General features: G+C 36.7%; 1 protein-coding gene across 2 annotated transcripts; it reads left to right on the top strand.

Annotated features, from left to right (window-relative positions):
- Positions 1 to 2118: 2118 nt before the first annotated feature.
- Positions 2119 to 19578, top strand: ZNF215 (zinc finger protein 215). 2 transcript variants are annotated; one of them, XM_012744213.3, is made up of 6 exons: positions 2119 to 2318; positions 8478 to 9033; positions 13106 to 13191; positions 14623 to 14755; positions 15051 to 15146; positions 18605 to 19578. In XM_012744213.3, exons 2-6 carry the CDS (start codon positions 8628 to 8630, stop codon positions 19471 to 19473), a joined length of 1590 nt encoding a protein of 529 aa, XP_012599667.2. In that variant the 5' UTR covers positions 2119 to 2318; positions 8478 to 8627; the 3' UTR covers positions 19474 to 19578. The 2 variants fall into 2 exon arrangements, with proteins under 2 accessions (XP_012599667.2, XP_012599668.2); XM_012744214.3 differs by lacking the exon at positions 15051 to 15146 and having other exon boundaries at positions 2120 to 2318.
- Positions 19579 to 27750: the final 8172 nt, after the last annotated feature.

Raw genomic sequence — 27750 nt, 5'->3', positions numbered from 1 at the left:
GTAAACAAGGAATACAGTAGCATCAGCAGAATGTGTGGGAACTCTGAACAAACTGTGTGTTGTTTGCCTGTGTCTTGATTGCAATCTGTCACATGAAGTCAGGTGTGGAATTTTCCACTTGGGGTATCATGTCAATGCTCAAAGCTTTGGATTTTGGAGCATTTAAGGTTTGGGATGTTCAAATTAGGTATGCTCTATCTTTACAGAGAAATTCTAATCTAGAGGATCTGGATTTTATTATGACAGAAGGGAATGGAGTTTGTAGCAATCAATTCCATACATCTTAAGGATCTAGTCCCACATGACTTCAAGGTCCTTTGCCTTCATGAAGCCTTGGGCTTTCTTACTCCTTTTTCTTGCCTTCTGCCATGGGAGGACCCAGCATTCTTCCCCACCAGAGAATGCAGCAATAAGGCACCATGTTGGAAAGGTAGAGCAGCCCTCACCAGAAACTGAACCTGCCAGTACCTCAATCTTAAACTTTCCAGCCTCCAGAACTGTGAGAAATAAATTTCTGTTGTTCATAAGTGACCTTGTCTCAAGTACTTTGTTATAGCATCACAAATAATGACAAAAATATTGAGAGAAACATGATAAAGTTGTGCCACTAAAAATAGCTGGACTGGCAGTGAAGTGACTGCAGCTTGAAAATAACCCTTGTTCAATTAGTGAGCAGTGTGCAGCCTTCAGTGGACCTTTGAAGACACTTGGCCAGAAATATCATACCTATGAGAGGAAGGCTGTCATTATCCCTTCTATTTTGTACCTTTTCCATTTCCCTGCCTCTTAATTGGCTGTATTCCATGCTTGAGCCTGTTTGCTGACAACACTTGCAATTTTAAATTTTTATTTTGCTTAGCTAGTTAAATATGACTTTTCTAAAGATCAGTCACTTCGCAAATGATTCATGGCATACATCAGATTTAGAAAATATCATTCCACAATTCTGTCATATCTTACTAAAGGTCATCTAAATCTTGAAGTATTTGAGTGGGCAGAAGTGGAAAAAGTATGAAGAGCTAGGAGCTAGAAGCTTAATATTGCTACCTTTGTTTTAATAAATTTTGAGATTATAATAATCTCAGTTGTAGTGATGATTAAATGAGATGACATCCATAATTTGTTTATGATTGATAAGAAGAACAAAGTAGGTTGGCCAAAAAGGAAAAAAAATCGTTGTTGTCTTCTTTTCCCTTAGTTAACTCCTGGTCTAGAATTTAAAGCTCTTTCTGGGAGCCTTTTCCTGACTTAACTACTTTGGGTTCTTTCTATCTGCTCTTACAACACTGTCTACATGCTTCTATTCAAGCACTAATCATATTATAATCTAATTAATACCATTGAGCATTCTCTCCTTTGTGACACACACTTCCTTTCCTTCTATGCCTTCACACCCACCAAATTTCCTCCTACCTCTTAGGCTGATCCTCCTCTCTCTGTTTTGTAGGCACTTTTTCCTATGATGTCCGTGTAACTGGGACAATCCAGCACATCTCCTTATACTCTATTCTCTCTCTCTCTGTGCAATCTCATTCCAACTCATAACATCATCTACCCAGATTGACATAAGTTTTACAAGTCTAGCTCCAGATATCTCTAAATTTTAGACGCTTATATCCAAATATTTAAATAGCAACCCTCTTGAACGTCACGAAGTATCACATACCCAACAAACGAAAATTGAACTCATGATCTGCAAGATCTGTTACTTCTACGCAAAACCGAATGAATGAATCAGTGAACCAATAAATCAATGAAGATTCTGCAATATACAAGACGATATCTTGTTGAAATTATGTCACTGTTTTTTTATTCCAGGCAAATGTCCCGGGGGTCGGGGGAAGGGGAGAAAGTAACGAAGGTTTTGGCCAGTTTTCCTGGATGAGATCTGGGAATCCCCGGAACCTTGAAGCTTTTTTCCCCAACCCACCGGAAGTGTGATATCAGTCTGCTTGGAGCTCCAAGGTTGCAGTCTACGGGTTGAGCGGGCCTGGGGAAAGAGGCGGGGCCTGGGGAAGAGGCGGGGCCTGGGGAAAGGGGCGGAGCTGGGGAAGGCCCGGGTCTACTTTACAGACCTGGGTCGCGGGGGCTTCTGGGGGTTCTTCCCTGGCTCGTGCGCGTGCGCGAGAGTGCGCAGTGGCAATTTAGGAGACCGCAGTTTGTGTACTAGCCGGCAAGCTTGGGGATTTTAGTTGCTGCGTAGTTACCAACGCCAGTCCTCTTCACCAGCCAGGGCGGCGATTTCCGCGCCTCCTGTCGGAATTGGCACCAGGGCGGGCGTGACTGAACGAAGCCCTGGATAGGAGTCGTGCCTGCAGGTATCACCTGGGTCAGTGGGCGGTGGGGACGCGGGTGTGTGGAGTTGGAATTCACGCTTGAGGGCGTCCGGGCGGAATGTGCAGCTCCCCTCAGCGTGTTTGCACTTATTCCAACCAGGTCTCTGCCGGAGAACCTGGAGGGCACGAGCTGGCGGAGAGGGATGGAAAGGTGGGTTGCGGAAGGAAGTTAGATGTGCGAGACAAAGCAGGGATAGACGGCGGGGAGTGAGAGAGAAAGCAGGGATAGACGGCGGGGAGTGAGAAATAAGACGCCTGGGTTCTAGGTCGGCTTCTGCTAAACCTGGGGTTTAACTTCATCCCGTCCCCTCTTCCATTCTGTAGCGAGGGCAGTCTCCAGGTGCGTGACTTGCTTAATATATCATGGTCAGCTGGTTTTGGAATGTCTGATATTGTTGGTCTCAAGAAAATACCAGGTGTGATTGGATCAATAAGCTAGGAAAGAAAACGGCGTTTTCTTTTAATTAATTCCATCTTACCCTGCTTTCCCTGTCATTCCTGGCCACCACCCTCCCCTACCCCCCCAAAAAACATTAAAACTTACAGGTATCTTACTTATTTCAGACACTCATTTGCAAAGTGCCTTCCGTTCCTCTTTATCTGAGGTAATCTCCATGCTCTTCTTACAAGCTGCTGACCTACCTTTGACTTATTCGATCAAAAACAACCTTCTTCACAGATACTACCGTTTTCCCCATAATTAGCCGCTGTTTGAGTTCCTTGAGGCCACAGAATCCTTAGAGCCTGTGCCACCCGGTTATATTAATCTAATGCTCAATTGTGAGGTCCTGATCGCTCCGTTACATTGGCAACGGCTCATTGCCTTAACTCTATGCTGAGTACCGCCCTCACCCTCAGAGGCGTCTGTTGAGGGCTATGGAGTTTAAATGTAACTGTTTTTGGTTTTGCTTCACTTGCCACTTAAGCTAATCGCAGTCATACCAATCCTTGGACCTTGAATCTTCAAAACTGTTCCTCCTCAGAAATCTTAAGTGCAAGCATATCATCCTGAGCATGCATACCTTTCCTAGCTCTGTAATTATTTACACTGTGTAATTCATTAATTTGTACTTAACTTATCAATCGTCCCCAGTATATTTTGTTGCTTTTTTTCACTTCCTGAGTTGAATGTTTAATTCATCTCATTCTTTAATTATGTGTGAGCTTTGCCATTGCATAGCAGTAGAGTTTGAGCTGTGCTTTGTAGATTATGATGTGCAATATTTTTATTGTTTTTAGGTATTTTGCAGTTGTGCTTTTGATTCTCTTCTATCTGGTTATTTTTTAGAAGCAAAATTTAAATTTCAAAGTAATTGGAATTGTTTTTTCTGTTTGGTGTTAATTTCTAGTTTTGCATTCTGGTAAAAAATGTCTCCACTGTTCTTGTTTACTTTTTTAATTTACTGAGAATTTTCTTTTTAGTAGCCTAACAGCAGCTTTTGTAAACATTCCTATAGGTACTTGAATAGAAACTACATTCTATCTGGTTTATATACCTATTTATTTATCTACCTATTTATATACCTATATACACCTGTATACCAATTAGTCAATCATATATACTATACTATTACTTAATTTTAACTTACTTTATTAAGGACTTAGAAAGTTGCCTAATATCCCATTTCTATTGTATCATTGATTTCATTTCTTGCTTTCTGTTAGTTTTGTTAAAAATGTTCCAGTATATTTGATACATTTAATGACGATTATTTCATTTTGAGTTATTCTCTTATTTAATGTCTTTTGTCTGATGCATTGTGCTTTTAATTTATTATAATTTTAATTCAATATACCCCTACGTATTTCTTGTTTATATTTATTTGCCTGTTGTTTTGTTTAATCCTTTTACTTTCAACTTTGGAGTTCTTTCCTTTTGGATGTCTCCTGAGTTTTTATGTAGTTGAGTTTAAATATTTACCCAATATATTTATTGTTACAGTGGATATACTTGTTATTATTTCCCCTTTTATTATTATTATTAACCCTTTTTCTCAATGCGTGCTTGTTTTTTGATTTGCTTTGTGTTGTTTTTGACAGATGGCCTGTGAGCTTTTTTTTTTCCTTTCTCCATTTATGTTAATTTAAAAAGTATCTGGGCTCATAGTTCATTCTTTTGCTGGGACTCAATGACACCTCTTCAGGACTTTTCCACCAGTCATATATTAAATTTAAGAGATCTTTCTTGTTTACTGATTTTTTTCATTGTGCTTGTTTGGCGCATGTTTTAATTGGGTTTGTGTTTAGAGGTGGTTCCAATTTATCTTCTATGCTGAGTGGGACCACAAACCCTCCAAGTAGGCCTTTCATCTGGGGAACACATTACTGGGTTAGGTGCTACCTCTTTGTAGCTTTTTTGTTTGTGTATCCTGATGGAGTGAAGGCTGAGTGGTATATTTTTTAGAGCAGGTAGAGAAGGATCTGTCTGGAAGTTGTTGGTGACCTGAAAAAAATACAGATAATTGCGTAAACCACATAAACCTCTGACAAGGCCAGATCAAGAGGGTCAAGAATGTCAGCAGGTATGGTAGGTTTCCATCTGTTTAATTACTGATAGGCCTCAGCAGGTGCAAATAGGGAGAAAGATGGACTTTTGTTCAGGGTCTGAGGAGATGTCAGGGAGTACCCAAGAGGGATTTGTTGCAGGAAGGACTTGTTTCATGACAACTGGAAGCAATTTCCTATCCATTGAGACCCAGGAAGGGTACCACAGTTCTTTCCCTTTCCTGGCCATGGCAACCTGGATGGGATGTTTCAAGACAGAAGGCATCGGCCTCTGTGGCTTTAGATTTGCTGTGAGGAATCCTTTTGGGAGCTTGCATTCACAGGGCCAAAAAAAAAAAAAAAATTTCTAAATAAACTGAATAAAGTTACAGGCAAATTGAAGATAGTACAGCAGAGAGTGTCTGTGTACTCCACACTCATTTCATCTATTAGTAAGATTTTGTATTAATCTAGTACAGGTGTCCTCAAACTACGGCCCTGCGGGCCACATGCGGCTCACCAAGGACATCTGGTCTGCCGGGTGTTTTTTCCGCCACTGCCTGTCCTGCTTAGCAGCTGACTCATCCCCCGCCCACAGTGCGCGTGTGTGGAATGTGCCCCGCACTCTCCTACAGCCCTCCAATGTTCTGAGGGACAGTGAACTGGCACCCTGTTTAAAAAGTTTGAGGACCCCTGGTCTAGTATGTTTGTTACAGTTAATGAAATATTATTACATTAACTAAAGTCCATACTTTATTCAGATTTCTTTAGTTTTTACCTGACGTCTCTTTTACTGATCAGGATTCCCATCCAGGCTGCCACATTACTTTTAGTTGCCATGTCTCCTTAGGCTTCTCTTGGTTATGACAGTTTCTCAGATATTCCCTATTTTTGATGGTAATGACAGTTTTGAGGGACAACTGGTCAAGTACTTTAGAAGACCCATCTATTGGAATTTGTCTGATGTTTTTCTCATGATTAGATTGGGGTTGTGGGTTTGGAGCAGGAGGATCATAGAAATAAAATGCCATTTTCATCACATTCTCAAGAGAACATATTATCAACATGATATGTCACTGTTGATGTAATCTTGATCACCTAGCTGAGATAGTGTGTTTGTCAGGTTTTTCCACTTTTAATTTACTCTGTTTCCTGTCCCATACAATGCTCTTTGGATGGAAATCCTTATACTGAACCCATATTCAAGGGTTCGGGAGTTAGGCTCTGCCTCCTGGACAGCTGATTATCTGTATAAATTATTTGGAATTCTGCATAGGAGATTTGCCTCTTCTCTGTCATTTATTCAGTAAGCTATCATTTATATAGTATGGCTTATAGGTATTTATAGTTTGAGTTATAATTTAATATTACTTTATTCTGTTCCAGCTTTTGGCCATAGGGAGCTCTGTATGCCTTTGACATGCCCCAATAAGTGTTTTGATTTTGTTTTATTTTTAAGCACTTCTTTGCTTCTGTCACTATAGGATGCTCCATGCTCATCTTGTATAAGACACAATCTTAGAATCAGCCATTTCTCCAAGAAGTGTTCCTCCTCCTTATTAGAGAATGATATTAGAAACCAAGATGTGGGAGCTAGGTGTTCTATTGCTGCTGGGGTGTTCTTGCTTCTTGATCTGATCAGCTGATAGAGCAAGGAAATAAGTGTTTATATAAATCTGTGTATATACGTATCTGTATTTCTGTATGTAACCATGTTCATATAAATTCAACCAAACACAAGTTCATAATTATGTCTCCAACTCTAATCCATTACTACATGGATCGTTCTAGCCTAAAAGTTTCCTCGATTATCTATAAACTCCTACTTAAATGTTGAGAAACCTACCTCTCACTATCTGCCTTCTTTTTATTTATTCAATTCTATTATACATTTATAGCAGTGTCAGAAGTGTTAACCTGTATCCTCCTCATGGGGAATCATTTTATCAGCTGGAGTACAGTGCTATTGTACGTTTCCTTTGCCTTTAGTCTTACAGATTCCACCCATTTCTAAACTTTTTTAAACAAAGTCATATTCTAAAATGTTCTTTTGCCCTGACTTTTAATAATTGTGCTTTTTCTCCTTCTACTAAATTGTCTTTTCATAGGTCCCCATATATCCGGCCACTCTGTTCACTAATCCTTATTTGAATGTTGAATGATCTGTTCACATAGGCATTGCCAGTAGACAGGGTCACACAAAGTTTTGATCAATATATAAAATCTAACATTGACATACATGTGTGCCTATGATTGAGTGCTTACTATGTGCCAAGACGTAAGATGAAAACTCTTTTAATCCCTATAATTCAATGAGATATTGTCATATCCATTTTACAGTTGAGAATTCAAGTTTAGGTTGAAATAATTTGCTCAAGTTTATACATGTAAATATTAATAGTACAGCTGGGATAAACTCATGTTGGTATGACTCCAAAGTATGTAGTCTTATCTGCTATATATTGCCTGTTGCAGAGTTTCTCAGCCTTGGAATTTATTGACATTTGGGAAATGGATAATTTTTTACTATGGAGGGCTGTCCCGTGTAGGGTATTTAGCAGCATTCTTAGCCTCCACATGCTAGATGCCAGTAACAACCCCCTGCTGTGACAACAAAGCTGTCTCCTAACATTGACAGATTTCCCGTGGTGATAAAAATCTCCCCTTGTTGAGAACCACTGGCCTAAAGGCTTATAATAAAAATGACCCCTGAATAGCAAATTGAGTCTGGACTGGGAGAGCTATAAATCACCTAGCAGACTGTATCTGGACTTCCCTGAATGTAGCGACTCCTGTAATGTGTCAGGCTCTTTGGGCTAACCCTATAAGCTATGCTTACTTATCACAAGAGATACTGGCTCCTGTGGGAAGGCTTTTCAGTCAGGGTGATTCCTGCACCACCTATATGTGTCTCCTATACTCTGCAAAGACTCTCGCTGAAGAAAAATACCTCTTACTCCTCTGCTACCATGATGTGCTTTTGACTTCTAAGTAAACTATTGCCAAATATGACCTATGGTAATCTGTGAGTTTAAGTGTTTAGTTGTGCCTAAGACCCCTGGTGGGCATTGCATACTGGCTACCAGTAAATCCTAACAAATGGAAATTTTTAATTATTGTAGTCTGGGAATATACTTTTTGATTTATGCCTAATAATGAAATAGTTCATGGATATTATTCTAATGTATTTTGAATAATTGTCTCTTACCTTAATTTCTAGTGGTATTGCCTGTTTTACTCATTTTATAGAAATTTATTGGTATTTTAATGACAACATGGGAAAATGTTTTTTAGGCATTTCTAGTCTGAAGCCTTAATACCCTGAATATCCTGTCTCAAGATTTGTTTTGCTTTGTTTTAAAGCAAAAATGGCTTGTTAACTGATACAGAAGAAATCTAATTGCAATTAAATTATGAAGTTTTTTTTAAATCAAAGGACTATTTCCTCTATCATTTGTTTTGGAATGTCTATTTGTGTTTGTTTCTCTCTGTCTTTTGGGAGGAAGGAAAAACACTTTTCTCTTCCAAGGTAAAAACACAAAAATAGAATGACTTCATATTCATTTTTCTTAGGTAATTTTAATAATATTCTTTTATCTTTTAACACTATGCTAATAGATGTTTGCTACCTATGGGTTATGTTTCTTCTTTTTTCAGTCTCTCAGGTAGCTGAATATTGGTTTTGTGTCTGAAGTTCCTGGAACTTGTCTCAAGTTACACTGCATATGGTACGCGGGTGCTTAGCTCAAACCTGAGAATTATTGGAACTCTCTAGTAAGACACATTTAGACTACAGTGGGAGTTCTAATGAAGATGCAGCTTCTGAACAAGTTGATGGCTATCTCCAAACCTCAAAACTTAGCTCTACATGAACAAAGTGAGGTTCTGAGAGCAGATGTGTCTTGGCAGCAGGAAACCATCTCCATGGTGGAGACACATGACTCCGAGGCATCTCGTCAAAAGTTCAGACATTTCCAGTATTTGGAAGTGTCTGGGCCCCATGAAGCCCTGAGCCAACTCTGGGATCTCTGCGTTCAGTGGCTAAGACCAGAGATTCATACAAAGAAGCAAATCCTAGAACTGTTGGTGGTAGAACAATTCCTGGCAATCCTCCCTGAAGAAGTCAGGACTTGGGTGAATTTACAACATCCAAAGAATAGCAAAGATGTGGTGAGCCTCATAGAAGATGTGATTGAAATGCTTAAAGTTGAAGGTAAGAGCATAGAAAATTAGAGCTAGAATATTTGACCATTTCTGTCTGAAGGGAAGTTATCTTTTTTCTGAAGCCAGAGAAGCTAGATCATGAAGGACTTTATATTACTCTATTAGGAAGCCTAAAATTTATTCTGTAGGTAATAGAAATAGAGAATTAGATCTCATAGATTGAGTAGCAGAGTAACATAGTTTGATTTGCCTTTTAAAAATATTACATTGGCATCAATGTAGAGTAGGAGTTTGCAAAACATGGAGTTATATTAGAACATAGCTACATCCATTTATTTACATTTTGTCTATAATGTTGCTTTCATGCTACAACCAGAGTTGAGTATTTGTAGCAGAGACTATATTGCCTGCAAAGCCTAAAATATTTACTATCTGGACCTTTATAGGAAAAAATTGACTGATTTATATAAAGGAGATTATATAAAGGAGAGACCTGAGGATTCTGAAAATAGGAAAACCAGTTAGGAGATTGTTGAAATAGATTAGATATTAGAGAATGAGCTTTAGGAAAATAGGGGTTTGAACTGAAAGGAATTATTGACTAGATAAGGTATGAGTAGGATAAGTTTTTACATAAACTCACACGTACTGGCTTGCATGAATGGAATGTAAGTAGCAAATTTTGTGGACGGGGCAGAATACATTAATTATATGGCATGTTGAATCCGAGGTCTCTGTGGGACTTCCACAATGAATAAACCAATATAAAGTTAACAGTATGGCTGTAGTGTTCAGTAAGAGAAGATTTGGAAGCTTATAGGTATGAGCAGAAGTAGGAAATGTACAAATCGTAAAAGAGCATCAATATTTAAGAGCTGTTTAATATCCAACTACCAACTACAAGAAATGTAGAGGAGAGAGGAACATAGTAAACTAGACCACAATAATGCTATTCATAAAATCCAAACTGTGGGAAACTATGAGACAGTTCCTAAGGAAGCAGGAACGGACACGGCAAAGGGATTTAGAATCGTGACTGTGTAGACCTTATAAGACATAAGGCAGTTGCATATTTGATAAGGAATTATTGACTGGGGGCAGTGATTATGTTGGTATTGTGGTTATATTTAGTCCTTATCTAAGAAAATATAAATGATGAGCTGAGCAAAAGAAAAGCCAGGTAAGCAGGCTAGAAAGGAATAATCTAGAGGTCAAAGAATCAGTAAAGATTGGTGTTTGAGCTAAGAGAAGGAATCTTCAAGGAGGAGATGTTTAATAGCAGTGCCACAAAAAGGTCCTATTAAGATGTGTATTGAAAGTAATTTATTGAAATCGTGAAGGAATTTGAAGACCTAGTTTAAGCAGTTTCAGAGGATTTGGGGGGGGTGCTTATTTGTAATGGATTATGTTCATTTTCTATTGCTACTATAACAAATTATCATAAACATATTGGATTAAAACAGCATGAATGTATTATTCTATAAGTCTGTAGATCAGAGGTCCAACTTGGGTCTCCCTAGGCTGAAATCAGAGTAATTGTAGTAATGTGTTCCTTTCTGGGACTTATGGTCGCCTTCCCCCATCTTCAAAGCTGTCAACAGTGGGCCAGGTACTTTTCATATACTGCCATGTCTCTGACACTTTATTCTGCTCTCATAGTTTGCGCACCTACCCTTACCCACCACCACTGACTTCAGCTGGAAAGGTTCTCTACGTTTCAGTATTCATGTGATTAGATTGGGACAACCTAGATAATTCAGGTTGATCTCATGCTAAGGTCTTGGACTTTAATCACATCTATAGAGTCCCTTTTGTCACGTATCTGAGGATTAGAGTGTAGACATCATTGTAGGCTATTTTTCTGCCCACTACACAGTTCAAAAAAAAAATAATAGAAGGTGGGAGGTGGGAATGTGATAGTGACTATAGATTATTCAGTAAATGTGTTGAAGAATGAATGTGTAATAGTTTAATGTTACATTAAGATGGTATAGCTAAATAGTATGAACCTCTAAAAATCTTTTTTTGCATGAGAGAAATTATGAGGAAGTAGGAATAGGGAGGTACAAGTATATCAGAATAACTTCCAAGATCATAGTACTTGGAGGGTTCAAAGAGGTGACTTTCATGGCCAATATGGGAAGCAGGGGGATTGCTTGAGGTCAGGAGTTGGAGACCAGCCTGAGCAAGAGCTAGACCCTGTGTCTACAAAAAACAGAAAAATTAGCTATGTGTGGTGGTGCATGCCTTGTAGTCCCAGCTACCTGGGCAGCTGAAGTGGGAAGATCACTTGAGCCCAGGAGTTTGAGGTTGCAGTGTGCTGTGATAAAGGCACTGCACTGTAGCTGGGGCAACAGAGGGAGACTCTGCTTAAAAAAAAAAAGGGCGAGGAGAGGGAGATGGAGAGAAGGAGTATTCTAAAAAGAACTTGAGAATGTATGTGGAGTTTTCTTTGAATGGAATGAGAATTTCAGAGAACACAGTTGTAAAGTTTCAAGAAGTTCAGCAGGGAAGTAGTAAGGGAAGGAAAGGGAATTCAGAAAGAGCAGTAAAAGAATAGCTGATTGGAGGTATTTGTATTTTTCTAAGATAGCTCACATTTCCAAGAATGACAAGAATAAGGAACAACGTCATATTGACTATCCTAAGTACTGAGCAGAGTGAGGTTCCTCATGGTGTTACAGGTCTGTGTAAAGTTAGCAGACCATAATCTATGCAGCATTCAGATGGCATGTTGCTGAGAAATTTGGATGTGTTTTACGAAATCCCCCATGCCGTTGTTTCATTTGTCTTTGAATCCAATTGTACATTAATGATGGAGGATTAATGCTTATTTTTATGTAACTGCATGGTTCTCAGATTTTGAGGAGTTTTAAAGGTCATTAAAAGTTTAAAAAATGGGAATAGGGGTAATGTAGTTTTGCCACCTCTGTTTTTTAAACATTTTTTAAATCATTAATTAACACATTACACAAAATAAAAGACATTTTAACCTCAAAATATAGTCCTTCAAATTGAATAAATGTGATATTATAACAAACTTATTACATTATTTCTGGATATTTTTCTCATTTTACCCTGAATCAATGAAAACTTCCTCACAGACCAGTATTGGTCCGTAATCTGGCATTTGAGAATCACTGATGTAGCTCATTAATCTTGGAGAAACTTCTCAAGTGGCTCTTGGATAAACTTCTCACCAATGGGCTGGAGAAGAAAATTGGTTACCTTTCAGAATTTTATGTCCTGAAAGAATCAGTAGTTCAAGATGGGCAACTTACTTACATCTGTATATAGGATACACAGAGCAACTTAGAGGAAAACAACCTTGAATAGAATTCTCACTGGTGTGTTTGAAGAAGGGATTGATTGGATAAGATATTCTTAGGTCCAAATAGAATTATAACTTGCAGTGGCTAAACTGTAATTAGATTTTAATTATGACAAAATTAAAGTTATTTTTTGGAATCTGCTATAACCACAGATGAAATCTGAAAATACTATTTTGGACCTTTCTCTGATTGAAGAGATCTCAACTTCTGATAGAATATCAGAATCACTTTTTGAGTGTTTTTAAAATATTAATATAAGGGCCGGGCGCGGTGGCTCACGCCTGTAATCCTAGCTCTCTGGGAGGCCGAGGCGGGCGGATTGCTCGAGGTCGGGAGTTCGAAACCAGCCTGAGCAAGAGCGAGACCCCGTCTCTACTATAAATAGAAAGAAACTAATTGGCCAACTAATATATATAGAAAAAATTAGCCGGGCATGGTGGCTCATGCCTGTAGTCCCAGCTACTTGGGAGGCTGAGGCAGAAGGATTGCTTGAGCCCAGGAGTTTGAGGTTGCTGTGAGCTAGGCTGACGCCATGGCACTCACTCTAGCCTAGGCAACAAAGCGAGACTCTGTCTCAAAAAAAAAAAAAAAAAAAAAAAAAAAAATATTAATATAAGATCTAAGCCCTACCCTTAGAGATCCTAATTGCTGGTAGGGCCTGGGGTTGTTATTTTTTCAAAGTTTAACAGATAACTTCTGTGAATAACTTGTTACAGCAGCTGCTATAATCATTAAAAGTTGCTCCAGGACAAAACTTGTATCCTCGATGTTTTCCTTCATCTTCTTCAGATACACTCTGCAAAGATTCTGTCCTCCAAAACGGGAGCATCCAGGAGGAGAAAATGGAAGCTGAGTCACTAACAGGCAGACTCCAGGTGAGTTAAGATTCTCCTCTTTACTTGAAATGTATGCTCTTTTTTAGTATGACTTGCGTTTACTTTTTTGATCTTTGAACTTTTGCAAACATAGTTCCATTGAAGGACATGAGATTCTTATTTTCTCAGAGGGCATTGCATCTCTTTTAGTTGATAATACCATCTTTGGAAAGTATTAATATTTTCTCTTAGCCTTATACACTCTATCTGTTCCGTCAAGAATATAGGTAATAATTGAAGTGATAGAAATAGAGCCTACTCCAGAATGTTTAAAATTAAAAGTGAAGGAGGCCCAAGGGTAGAATTCTGAGCAGTGTCATTTGCTAGGCAGGAGTAAAAGAAACCTTAAATGATACTTAAAAAGAAAGGACCAAAGACATAGAAGAAAACCAGAGAAGTATGTCCAAAGGTTGAGAATCTTTAAAAGAGAAATGCTTTTAAAGGTCAAGATAATAAAGCTCAAGTAATGTCTGTTTACTCATCATCATGGAGATACTACCATGCACAGGAAAAGAAGCCAGGTTGTGATGAGTTGAGGAAAGAGGGGAAGATGAAGAAATAAGCAAAACTAATGTAGACAACTTATTCACAAAAACTAACTCTAAAGGAGAGAAAAGGAAGAGATTTGTATATCTCAGTGTGATTGAAGGTGCCAATAAAGATAAGGTTGAGGATGCTGGAGAGAGAAGTGGAATGATTGATGGTAGGAGACAGGAGGCAATTTATTCATTAACAAATATTTATGCAGTGCCTAATATGCCAGATACTTTTCTAAGGGCTAATAGTGATTTGTAAACAAAACCCCTGCCCTGTGGAGATTACATTCTAGTGGAGGTATACAGCTACAAACAAGCAAACAAGATAATTGCAGATAGTGTAATTACTAGAAAAGAAAGAAACATAATGTAGTAGAGACTGATTAGCAGGGAGGCTACTTGGAGTAATCAGGCAACCTTGCCTGTCAGACAAGCTGACAGTGAGCTGTGAGTCCTGAATGATAGGAGCAGGCTGCGTTTCCCAATTACAGAAAATGCCCTACCTCTTCTCTCAGCAGAACCTGTGTTTTCATTCCAAACTTCCCTGAAATCTACCATAAACTCTTTCTGTTTTGAACTATTATGTAAATTCTTTGTATGCTGTAGTAATTTTTGTTGCACAATTACTTCAGTTGTCTTTTTCTCCTTAACCAAAGTGTAAGCTAATCTGGAATAAGGACTGCAATTCACTTTTCTTTTGTAGCCCTCAGGGTGTATGTATAGTACCAAGTTGATTGTCCCTTAATATAATTTGATTTCATCACTTAGAACCCCAAACATTGTCCTATCAATTTCTTGTATATTCTGGCTCCTCCCCTATTCTTTCCAAATTCTTTCCTCTTCTGATAATATCTTCAAGGGTGACTTTTGATAAAAAAGGAACTTAATGTTTTAGGAACCAGTGACATTCAAGGATGTGGTTGTGGAATTCAGCGAGGAAGAGTGGGAGCAACTAGACCCTGATGTAAAGAACCTGTACAGGGATGTGATGCTGGAAAACTACAGGAACCTGGATTCGTTGCATAAAGGTGGCTTCTATGTATTTACCTAATCTGTCCATTCGTAGTCTCCTATTTTAAAAAGCTATAGGACTGCTGAAGTGGTTAAATTCATTTTGGGGTCTGGGTTCAGGTTTCTTAATATCTTTTGGACACATAATAGAAGATTTACCTACTCTATTTGGTTGAAAGTTCTTTCATGGTGCTCTTCTGGCTTTATTCTTCAGCAGCTTAGACTACTGGGTTGGGATGGAATTCTCTTCCCTATAAAAATGTCTGAAGTGTCATGTTTGTTTGTTGTGATTTTTATTTTCCCCATGAACAGCACATTTACTTGCCAAACCAGTTGAGATCTCCGAGTTGGAGAGTAAAGAAAAAAGATGGATAATGGAGAAAGAAATTCCAGGGAGAATTGTTTGGGGTAAGAAGCAGAAGATATGAGGCATTCGTAAGAACCTTCTATTTGTTAAACACACAATGGGCAACACAATCCTCAAATAACATGTTAGTTGGAGAGGTGACAACAAAACTACCTAAATTTTGATGGAGGAAAAAAAGCATCATTGCCTTTATTCACAGGTTCCTTTTCTAATATGACAAAATAGTATCATGGGTTAGGACCACAGATACTTAACTTAAAGCTGTGTGACCTGGGGCAGCCTTTCTGCCAGTTTCCTCATCTGTAACAGAGTTAATAACAGTGCCTACCTCTAGGTTATTGTGAAGATGAAATGAATTGGTGTGTCTAACACACTTATTGCCTAGAGTCAGGTAAGTGCTACATAGTCAACCTAACATTAAATGTTGTTATTTCTTTTAAAGGAAACAAATCTGCTTTATATTAGAGTGATTTCTAGTAATCTTCCATTTTTCCTTTTTTTTTTTTTTAACTGTAGAGCTTCTTGTGCCTAACTGTCTACCTTCATCATGTTCTCTTTATTCTTGTTAATGCTTTGTTTGTGAGAGTGTATAAAATTGTTGTGAGATTAATACAAATTTTAGTAAATATAGAAAAGTATGAAGAGAAACATAACTCACCTATTATCTCACTACCCAGACTAGACAGTATTAACATTTTGGTTTGTTTTTTTAAGCCATTTTCTTTGCGGTTTCTGAATTCTGATTAATTAGTCAAAACCTAGAGATTTTAATGTGTAAGCATGGATAAGCCACTGAACTGTTTTTGAGTAACTGTGGGAAATTTTCAGATAGGTCCAAGGCAGGCAGAGATAGATTATTTAGCATGAGCTGGTCTCTAGGAAAGATGTAGGTAGAGACTCAGAGTTGGGGTTATAGACTAAGGTTTTAAGTGTTTATTCTTGTTTTATATTACAGGCAGGAACAAAATCTTACAGAAAATGCACAGTTTGTGAGTTTGGAATTAGTGGTGAGGAATAAGCCAATGCTTTGACATCCATTTGGTGAGAGCCAAAGGAAAACAAACCAGGGGTTAACATTGTATGAAATGCTAAAACAACATTAGCACTACAATCATCAGATAAGAATGTCTGTTATCATAATCGTTTATATTGACCTGAAAGACCTAACCAGTGAAAGAAAAATAAATGAAATAGAAATGAGAAATTAAATGTTAGAAAAGAGCTAAAAACCATTTGCATACAATAACTTTCTATTTAGAAAAATCCAAGAGACTCACTATCAAAACTGTTATATCTGTTAAGAGTTTTGTGTGGTGGCCTGTTAACCACAATTATTTAATATTGGCCTAAAAGACTCAACTAATGAAAGAAAAATACATGAACCATATATGAGAAATGAAAAATTTATTATTTAAAAAGGAGAAGGAAAGCTATTTGCAAATGATAACTTTCTATTTGTAAGGTGGTCAGATATTAAAAATATTAGTAGCTTTCCTACAGATCAGAACTAAGTGAGTTGAAAATGACAAAATACATGAAAGTGATTTTAAAAATAGGAGTGAGGAAGTTACATGAAAAATGAGTTGTACAAACATGAGAACACCAAAAATTTACTTAGGGAAATACTATTAGGAATTTTGCTATTAATACTTCTGGAACAACTGTTTTAGTCACCTATTGCTTCTAACAAATTACCCCAAAACAGTGACTTAAAAGAGCAGTCATCTTATTCTCAAATTAATTCTCAAATTGATTGAGGAGTTCTTATGTTCCATATGATGTTTGGTGGGGCTGCAATGTTGCAGGGGCTCAAATGGATGCAGTGTCCAAGGTGGCACATCACATGGTTGGAAGTTAATGCTGGCTGTCCCAGGGAACTCAGCTGGTAGCGTGGATCCTAAAGCACCACAGGCTTGGGCTTCTCAGAGCATGGCATGGCAGCAAGGTTCTAAGAGGAAATACCTTGAGAAGAGGTATCAGAAGCTGTCAGTCTCTTAAAGGGTAGGCCCAGAAGTGGCATGGTATCACTTCTGCCACATACTGTTAGCTAAGCAGTCACAGGATCAGCCCAGTTTCAAGAGGAAGAAAAACAAACTCTACTTCTGTGTAGGGAGAGAGGCAAAAAATGTGTAACCATTTTAATTTACCATAATCAGTCCTGTGGTCATAAATTATCTCTGTTCTTCCCCCTTGTAAAATATATTTACTTTCTCCTAAGACCCCATTATAGCATCAAGCTTGAAGTCCAGGATCTCATCATCTAAATTAGGTGCAGGTTTGGAAGAAGAACTTCTTATAGGAAGACCTATGAATGAAAGGGACAGGGTATCTGCCCCACATACCTAATGTACACTGGTGAGAAAGAAATAGGAAATTTTATAAAATATAAAATAAAATAATAGTACCTAAGCACAGATTAAATGTGAGAGATAAAGGAATAGTTGTTCAAGCTTTTTTATGGACTCTAGTATAAATATCAGAAGAACAATGACTCATTGAACAAAAATGAAGACATTGAAGGAAGTTCTTTCAACATGGAAGATAACTGTAGTGTCTCATTTGTAGGGTAGTTAAGTGGAGGTGTCAATAAGGAACAGTAACATGTGATTGCAAAGCTGAAGTTGTAATTTGACTATCAATAAAGCATGAAGGATAAAATCATATCCGAAGTTACATGGAAAAGGAGAAAGGGAAGTCAGTGAAATTTAATTTTTAAAAATTGCTAGAGTGTATAGTATACTGAGTATGTTTATATAGAAGCTAAGTGAGAAAGGAATTTTGAGAAGGGAAATGAATATTAAATGAGAAACAGAAACTAAGGACAGGAGAAAGGAAGAGAACTTGGCCTTAATCAGAATAGGTAAAGGTTTGAGTTCTAGCAAGTACAGTAGAAAAGTATCAAGGTACTAATGGTAAAATCAGGAGTTATTTTGAGTCCAGAAAAAGGATGATTTCCCTGCTACTTTAATATTCTTTCTGCTTTTGTTACATATGGGGAATAAGTGCAGCTGTATGGAAAATAGGAGTGCTCTGATTGTAAGTTTGCTTTTAGCTAGTTAAGGTGTGGGGGCTGGAAATATAAACATGTATTTAAAGTTATGATTAAATCGCTATATATGGGAAGGCTTATTGGTAAACAATAAATGAGTTAAAAGAAAATGCTAGAGAAAGGAAGATTAGGTAGAAACTTTACAGACTAGTTATTGAGCCAGTGATAGCTTAAATTATGATATACCACCTCATCCTAATTCATGAACTAATACTTTACCTGAGCCCTCCTTAATATTCTTGAATAGCTCTCTTTATATTTTATGATTTCCTAATCCCCTTTTAAACATTTTTATACTATTTATTTCTAAGTCTTTTTTAACCTCATCTAACATTTTCATTCTGTATTTAAGACTGATGGTGTATACATATACCCTTATATGGTTTAGCTGCCCTTTCCTAATTAAATAGTTTCCCTTATAGTTCATGGTATTTTTTTATTTCTTTTTAGACATTAAGACTGTTTCAGAAAACCAGGATTCAGTTCCAGAGCAGAGAGTTTCTAGAGAAGAATCATCCCATGGAGAGATTATGACAAGGCTTACCAAAAGTGAACATCCTTCATTAGATGTCTGGAAAAGTGAGGATTGGTTATATGGGAACCAGAAAAACCAGGACATAAATTTGTCACCAGAAGCTTTCATTCCTATGACAATCTGCACTGAGGAAGGAGACTTTGAATGTAATGAAAACAAGAAAAGCTTTGATGTTAACTTGATTAACTCAATTTGTGATATACAGCAAGAAATTCCTATATGGAAGGGGTCCCCAGAGTGTGATCAGTTTAAAACTGACTTCAGATTTAATTCAGTAAGTGAGCCACATTCAGAATATAATGAATATGTTAATGCCTTGAGCCTGAGTACAGAGATTGTTCAGCCCCCAAAATGCTATACTACAGTGAATTCCTATGAATGTTATCAGTGTGGAAAAGCCTTCAACAGAAGCTCATCCCTCATCCGACATCAGATCATTCACACAGGAGAGAAACCCTATAAATGCAGTGAATGTGGGAGATTCTTCAACCGACGTACAAACCTTTCTAAGCATCAAAAACTTCATGCTAAAGCAGAGGCATATAAAGGCAATAAATGTGAAACAGCCTTCAGTACGAGTGAAGATAATAAAAACCCAAAATGCTATTCTCAAGATAATCTCTATGAATGTATCGACTGTGGAAAATCCTTCAACCGGAGCTCCTCCCTTATTCGACATCAGTTGATTCATACAGGAGAGAAACCATTCAAATGTAAGGAATGTGAGAAAACCTTCAACAGGAGTTCAAACCTTGTTAAACATCAAAAACTTCATACTCGATAAGTCCTGAAAAAGGAAGAAATGCAGTATTACCTTCAGTCATTCAACATCCATACACTTATACTGCGAGGAATCCCATGAATATAATAAAACATTTGTCAAAGGTTATTCTTCAATATGACAAAATTAATATTGATAGAAACCTGTTACTGGATAGAAATCTGAGGGAGAGTTCCTGGCTCCCAAATGAAGCCACAAGGGTTTGGAGCTAAGCATAGTATCACCATACAAGTTCTTTGTCATTATTTTGATATCAAGTACCCTAATCATTTCCTAGTTCATAAATGGGACCTATAACATTCATCTGATTTATTGATGAAGAAGATATTAGAGAGGAGATAAGCAATACTGTTGGAGTTTATGTTTAATAAAACTCAAACTCTCAGTCTTTATAAGAAGGTCACAAGAAGTCAGGAGCTCATGAGAATATAGGAGAACACTTATAAGGACTGAAATCTCTAATGGCAAAGACCACAATGACAGCCATTTAATCCACCCCAGACAATATCCTTGGCTGACCTCATGCCAAGGTCTAGACTAGAATTAGGATAGTGTTGTCAACTGCAGTGGGAGAAGGATGTGTTCTTTATATGTATTCTTGACATCTACATTTTTCAAAGTGCAGCAGATCCTCCAATAAGTTTTTATTCAACATTGTTTTGTTCTAACATTAATGAGAAAAAAAATTCTAATCCTGGCCAGTGCCTTTGGAGTTTGCATGTTCTCACCATGTGTACTTGGTTTCTCTGGATGCTCCAGTTTCCTCCCATATCCCAAAGATGTGCACATTAGGTTCATTATTGTTGTGTCTAAGTGATCCCAGTCTGAGCAAGTGTGGGTATACTCTGCAATGGAATAGTGTCTTGAGCTGCCAAGATAGGCTTCAGACACCCAAAACTCTGGACCGTCACAGAGTAAATCATCTTGTTTCTGTTCATCTTTCTTGAATAGATCACGTTTATTTCAGTGTTTAATATTAGAAGTATTTGGGGTCTTTATAAGTTTGATGTTTTTGTGATCAGAAATGAGGCATAGGAAATTAACCCTTGTTTAGATTGGCCTATGGTAAAATTGATTTCATTATATATCAGTTATAATCAGTCGCAGTTTCCAGGAACCTATTGATGACATTAAGTGAGGACTTAATGTGCTCTTTGGAATCTTGGCTGAAGAGATACACATAGCCTTAGGTCCATCATTTATCCCAGACATAATGAGGTCAATAAAGTGTCCTAGTATATAATACTTTGTGTGCCAGAACTGTTTTCTGTAATCTACCTCAGGATCCCAAATGCTTCCTTCAGCCAACAAGCATGACTTAATCTGACCAAAAAAATTCATACTGGAGACATTCCCAATGAATGACGGAGGCTTTTTGTCAGAGTTGATACCTTATTCAAATGAAGAAAAGGTACACTGGAGTAAATTCCTATGATTAGCTAATGTGGAAAATTATTTGTTCATCCTTCATGTAATAACACCAGTTGTAATAGGACAAAACCCTACATAGGTAATTAATATGGAAATTCAGATAAAAATATAAGGTCAATTTTAGCAGATCCTAACAATGTAAAAAATTCTTGAGGTGTAGTTCATTCATCAAAGCACTTATGACATGTTAAATATAATATGTTTGTAGGAGTTTGAGGTTGCAGTGAGCTATGATTGTGTCACAGCACCCTAAATATATCTCTAAATATATGTATGTAATCTCTAAATATATGTATGTAATCTTTTTATTTTAGGTATTCCATTATCAGCTGTGATTTTTTTTCTGGGGTGGTCCAAAGGTAAAAGTATTGTTTTAATCTTTTCTCTCGGCAACTATTTGGGTCTAAGTAAAATGCTTATTTTTTTCCTCCTAAATCTCTAAGCTTTCTTTAAAAAAACCTGTGTACTATGTTCACTAAGTTATAACGTAGCTTCAAATACCTTTATAGAGTGCATTTAATATTTAATTCTGTCATAACATTTACAGCCAATTAACATCTTCCCCCAGTCTTGTTCCATAAGCCCACTAATAAATATTTGAATTTTACTGTATACCATCAAAGGCAGAAATCTAAGCTGAAACATGAAGAAAAAGTACAGACTAGCTAGATTGTGTGTGGCAGAGGGTGGGCATGTTAGAAGAGAGAAATGAAAAACAAGGAGTACAGAGGAATGAGGGCATGGCATGTTCAGGTAAAGTTCACTGGCTTTGGCAAAAAATGAAGCTTTCACCTCACATAGAGATAAAGCTGGAAAGACTCAAAGGCCGGGTCACGAGAAGGCTTATAAGCCACCTTAGAAGTTCAGACTTCAGCCTAAGGGTAATGGTGAGAGAGAAAGTTCTTATTAACTCCACAATTATTTAGCTGAAAATGCTAATTGAAATGAGACAAGGAAAACAAATTGGAAAAGAGAAAATCATTTGCTGATGATAAAGTTGCCCAAATAAAATAAGTTGAAAAACCATTGGATTTAATAAATGAATTCAAAAATGTTACACTTACCCACTTTCCTCAAAAAAATAAGTTGGAAAGATGTCCAGAGTGGAAGACTTTTGTAGAGATGTTGAGTTCCCCACATTAAACTATTAAAGAAAAATTCTAATCAAATATTCAGTTGGGAGGTTTTGACAAAGCGATTATAAAGTTTATTTTGTAGAAATAAAAAAATAGCTGTGAACATTTTTTAAAAGGGCAATGGAACATTACTAGTAACTTAGTGTGATAGTCACCAAGGAATTGGAATCAGTGAGAATTGATTGTAACTAGACCTAGGTGTTAATGAGAATTTAGCATATCATAAATTGTCACTTCAAATGTGTGGAAAAAATATTTAACTCAATATTAACATATGTAATGCAGATGCATTAAATATATGAAAATGTATACTACGTTGATGTTATTTTGAAAAGCTGAACATGCTGTGGAAAACTAGTCTAAAAATTAACTATTTTCCAAAGATAAATGGGAAAAGTTCTATTTTTGCTAATAAAAAGATCACATTTTGAGCTGATAGACAACATATAAAAGATATAGTAATGCTCAGTTGTAGTGGGACTGTCAAGAAATGTAACACACCACTAGCGAGTGGCAAGGTAAGTAATAACTCTCTGGAGGACCAATTTGACGACATTTATTGAGAACCTTTTAAAAGACATGGGAGGGAATAGGAGTTAAGGATTCAAAAAATTGCTAGAATGCGTGCTGCTCCAGAGGGTGACACAGAATGCACAGTCTCTACAAGGAAAGAGCAACAAGAGTTGAAAAAAAGACCAGGCATCCATCCTATAAAGGGGGAGCAAGTAGCTACAGAATTCAACCTGAGCAAGCAAGAATGAGTGCAGGACAAGAACCACCAGATTTTTCCACTCAGCATCAATCACTGAGGGATGAGGCAAGCACCTCACCCAGGGTCTCTTCCTTATACTTAAATATTTAATATATCAATAAGTGGCTTAATAGGCCATCTATTTCATTTTTAAGGAGCTGTAACCAAGTTGTCATTGCCACAGTTTACTCTAGATCAAAATACTGATTACTTCTCCTCCCCTGTAACTTACTGTTAGTAATTATGCCCCTTTGTCTCTGGTACTCTGGAATTATACGATAACCGTAAAGATCAGGAAGCCCATTTCTGTTGCAGCAGTTTTCTCCATCATCTGCAGCCTATAGAAAACAGACACCACAGAGCTCTTCAAGGATGCCTTTGATCCTCTTTCAAGACATCTCTTAAATCTTTAATAAATTCATTCCAGTATTCGATCACCCTCGAGCTTTCGACACCTTTCTCTGTGATGCACCAGAGAAGTGATGTTATTAGCAGTGGGCCAAGGTTGACTCCAGGCTTTAATTAGCCATCTTAACTGAATAGGTTGCTCATTCTGGTGTTTAAAGCAACATATTAAATCTCTGGTCCCAGGTGTTTCACATTCATGTCAAATGTTCCAATCTATATTTGATCCTGGATCAAACCCCAGTGAGTCTTGCAGATCTTTCAGCCACTGTGCTGATAGTAAACTATTTCAAAGAATGTTCTAATTCATTTGTCAGTGTTCAGTGAAAGACACCCATACGTGTAGTCATCCTGGTCTGTATTCTAAATTCTAGGTCCTGCTTAGATGAACAGAAACACACCATAGTAGTGCCTTTTGGACTGGATCACATAGTTTTTCAGCCTCTGCATAGCTAGCACAATATTCAATAGCTATTAGGATTTAACCAATCAATTTGATAGGTGTTTCTGACAGGATCTGCCTGATTCTGATACTTTTATTACCAGAATTGCTGATGGTAAACTCCCAGTTTGCACTGACTCAATGATTCTAAGTTTGTTGACCTGTACCCTATCTCAAAAATTCATCCAATCCCAGGAAGACTAGCCCTTAATGTCTAGGCTATATTTATTCCTAACACTTTGCATTTTGCTCACTTTGCTTGAAACACTTTTACCCCTCCTTTCCTCCCTCTCAGGTTATTACAACTTATTCTGGTCTAAGATTAGAACCACTGTCTCTGGAAAGCCTACCCTGACTACCCAAAGTTGGGTGTGACTATTCCCGTGGCACAAGTTGAGCTTTATATTATTAAGATGAAAAAACTCTAGTCCTTAAGAGTAGCTCAAAACCCAACATAAAATCATTAATCTGGATAGGCTGATTTCACTGTCCCTAAAACGCTATGTGCTCAACTGTAAGTTTTTACAAGAAATCATTCTTGTCTGTATTTTGGCATTCTTTTTACCTATTAAGATACTACCTAAAGTCTAGTTTTAAAATTACCTTGTGATATATTCATTATACTCCAGATATATCCAAAATTTGATTGTTTCTCTCACTTCCACTGTTAACACTGTTAATACCTGATCTCTTTTAGGGATTACTGCAGTACCCCCTAATTTGAATCTCTGCTTTGCCTCTACCTTCATTCAGCTCTTAACATAGCTTTCAGAGTAAGCCTATTAAAATTTAAGTTAGATTCTGTCACTTAAACCCCACTGATGACTTTTCGTTTCACTCAGAGTAAAAGCCCTTACAACGACATATAAGTCCCTTATTACCTTTAACGTCATCCCTTATTTTCCTCCTCTGTTACTGTGCTGTAGTGCATTCGAGGTACATTCCTAGCCATGGAGTCTTTGCACTTGCTGTACTCTTGACACAGAATTCCTTCTCTCTAGATAGCTCCATGGCTCACTTGCTCCCTCACTTCTTTTAGATCTTTCCTCAAATGTTCTTTCAGTGAGGCCATCCTTGATCACTCTATAAAACTGCAAACTTTCTTATCACCTACCCGACTCTTTTCAAGTCCAATTTCTTGTCTTATTTTTCCCATTAGTGCTTATTATCTCATATATATAATTTTGTATTTCTTAATTTATCTTGTTTATTGTCTGCCTCTCCCTCAGGAAGTTAAGCTTGATAGAGGCAATGATTTACATCTGTTTTATTTACTATTTTGTCCATAGATCCTGCAACAAGACCAGATATATAGTAGGTGCTCAATCACTATTTATTAAATAAATTGTTGGAAGTAAGTAATATCTGCAATAAAAAAAGAAATATAAGAATGAGAGTTTAGACTCCCCAAAATAGACTTTATAAACCATTCAGATGCTACTAGTACAGATGATAAACAGGCTTTGACATACAGTACAAATCTGAAAAAAACCTACATTTTTATACCACTTTCCCTGTTAATCTGATATTTATTTACCCTTAAAAATAATGCTCCAGTTAGTTTTACCTTTTCTATGAAAGGTCCTTTAACCCTCTTATATCGAATTACTCACTTATTTGTTTTAACTTTTGTCCCTTGATTACAATTCTTTACCTTCATATTTACCTTTCTGTACACTGCAAGCTACTACTGGCCACCAACTGGATGTTTTCTATCTTATGTTTCAGTGTCTAGCATATACCCTTACATCAGTTCTCAGTAAGAGATTATGATCTTCAAAAGGAAGTCAATGTATTTAATAATTTTTCAAATCATTTCAGAGCAAAGGAAAGAAGAGTAAGTGAATAAAAGATCTGATGAGCACCGTCTCTATACTGGACACCTAATTCTATCCTTTATAAACTCTTCCTTTCTTCTTCAACTAAGTATAGGCATTACTGGTAGGATGATCAGTAGAAACATGTAAGAACAGGGAAATTTTGCTATCTTGATACTCTTATAAGTGAGTCCTTTTTTTAAAAAATCTTTTCTCTTGAACTATTACCATTAATATATCAACTGAAAGCTCTTGTTTGTTATAGCAGTCTAGCCATAGAGCCTAATAATATCCATAAGACATTGAGTCAGTTTAACAAGAGGGGGATAAACTGGACATATGAAAAACAAATCTGTATGTGTAGTATATAAACTCCCTTATTAGAAGGCCTAAATCACATAAGCACACAAAAATTTAATATTATAAAAATAAACTCACATACAAAGCTATAACTACTAATGACTCATCCACTAGTGTGGTAGGCTGAATAATGGCCCTTCATATGTGTTCAGATCCTAATCCCTGGAATCCTTGAATATTTTCATATGGAAAAAGGAACTTTGTAGATGTGTTTGAATTAAGGATCTAGAGATGGGGAGATTATCCTGGAATATTGTGGGCCTTGAATATAATCATATAGCAAATGGAGATTTTTATAACAGAAGAGAAAGCAATGTGATAATAGAAGCAGAGATTGGAGTGATGTGGCCACAAGCCAAGAAGTGCTGGCAGCCATGAGAAGTTGGAAGGAGCAAGAAGTGGGTTCTTGTTGGGTGTGGTGGCTTATGCCTATAGTCCCAGCTACTTGGGAGGCTAAGGTGGGAATATTGCTTGAGGCCAAGAATTCAAGACCAGCCTGGGCAATATAGCAAAACACTGTCTCTAAAATATACAAAAAATAAGCAGTTTTTCCCCTCAAAGTTTTCAGAAAAAAACCAGCTGTACAGAAACCTTGATGTTAGCCAAGTGAAACTAATTTTAGACTTCTGCTATCAGAACTAAAAAGCTAATGAGACTTTCTCAAAAAAAAAAAAGGATACTAAAGAGAAACAATTTCTTGGAAGAGTAGCTTCATTATCTGATAGATTCCTAGAGGAAGTTCCTGTGAAATTTCTGTCCTTGGATTTTCTTTTGTGACATTCTACTACCTAATAATCTATAATCCTATTTTTTACATGAGATAGCTTGAGTGGATCTCTATTCTTTACAAAGTTCTCTAAAACAGTGAAACTCTATTTTCATAGTATATATTCCTAGATGTAGAATTGCTGTAGCAAAGAGTATGAATAATTTTAAGGCTTATGATTGGCCAAATAGCTTTTCCAAAAAGTCTGTATCAATTTATTATCATCATAAGTAGTGTATAAGTATACATCACTCCATATGCTCACTGAAAACAGCTATTATCATTTTTGTTAAAAGTGATATTTCATTGCTTTTCTGTGTATGCCCTTTGTCAGTTTTTTAAACAAGGTGTCCACTTAATTTATAAAAGTTTATACCATCATAATCATGGAAAATATATTTCCTATTGTCTTCTGAGTTCCATGTTTTTGACACACAGTTTTAAAATTTTTATGCAGTCAGACTCCTAGGTATTTTTTCTGAGTTCTTTCATCTAACTTTTAAAAAATGCATATGTTTTCAACCATATAAAAATCCACTGTAGAGAATTTTAAACATTTTTAAATGTTTAAAGGGTGGACCCTCCTTTTTTTTAAAAAAAAAAATGAAACATGTTATTTTTATATATGAAACAGATAAAAATGGGGCTAAATTTGTGGTTCTTTTTGAGCACCAGTCTTCATGAAACCATATGGAGGTCCATGGAATACAACTTGAAAACTTGTGTTTTAATCAATGTATATTTTATTATGATGTAGATCATGAGATGAAAGCCTAATTTTATTTTTCACCAAAAAGTTAATCATCCCAGCACCATTTACTGAATAATCCTTCTCCTGTTTATAGATCTTTGTCATGTGAAGTATATAAGCATATGTGCTACATATACTATATGTTATATACACATATATAATCCATATACTGGTATATTTCTAAGCTATTTAGTGACTCAATTCTAAAATTTTTTTAAATACACAAGTTCTCCATTATTATAACTTTAATATAGCAATTCTTATGTTAGTGCCATCTCATTAAGCTTTCTTATAATTATCTTTGCTTCAACATCTAGTTTTCTAGAATTTTATTTCAAATTTCATTGGGATTTTCATGAGATTTGAAATCTATAAATTAATTTAGGAATATCTCCTCTAGGAAAATTGTAAAACTTCCCTA

The sequence above is a fragment of the Microcebus murinus genome, chromosome 4, assembly GCF_040939455.1.
Source record: "Microcebus murinus isolate Inina chromosome 4, M.murinus_Inina_mat1.0, whole genome shotgun sequence".
Taxonomy (NCBI): domain Eukaryota; kingdom Metazoa; phylum Chordata; class Mammalia; order Primates; family Cheirogaleidae; genus Microcebus; species Microcebus murinus.
Note: the sequence above shows the minus strand (reverse complement) of the source record. Positions and strands in the feature narration are given on the sequence as shown.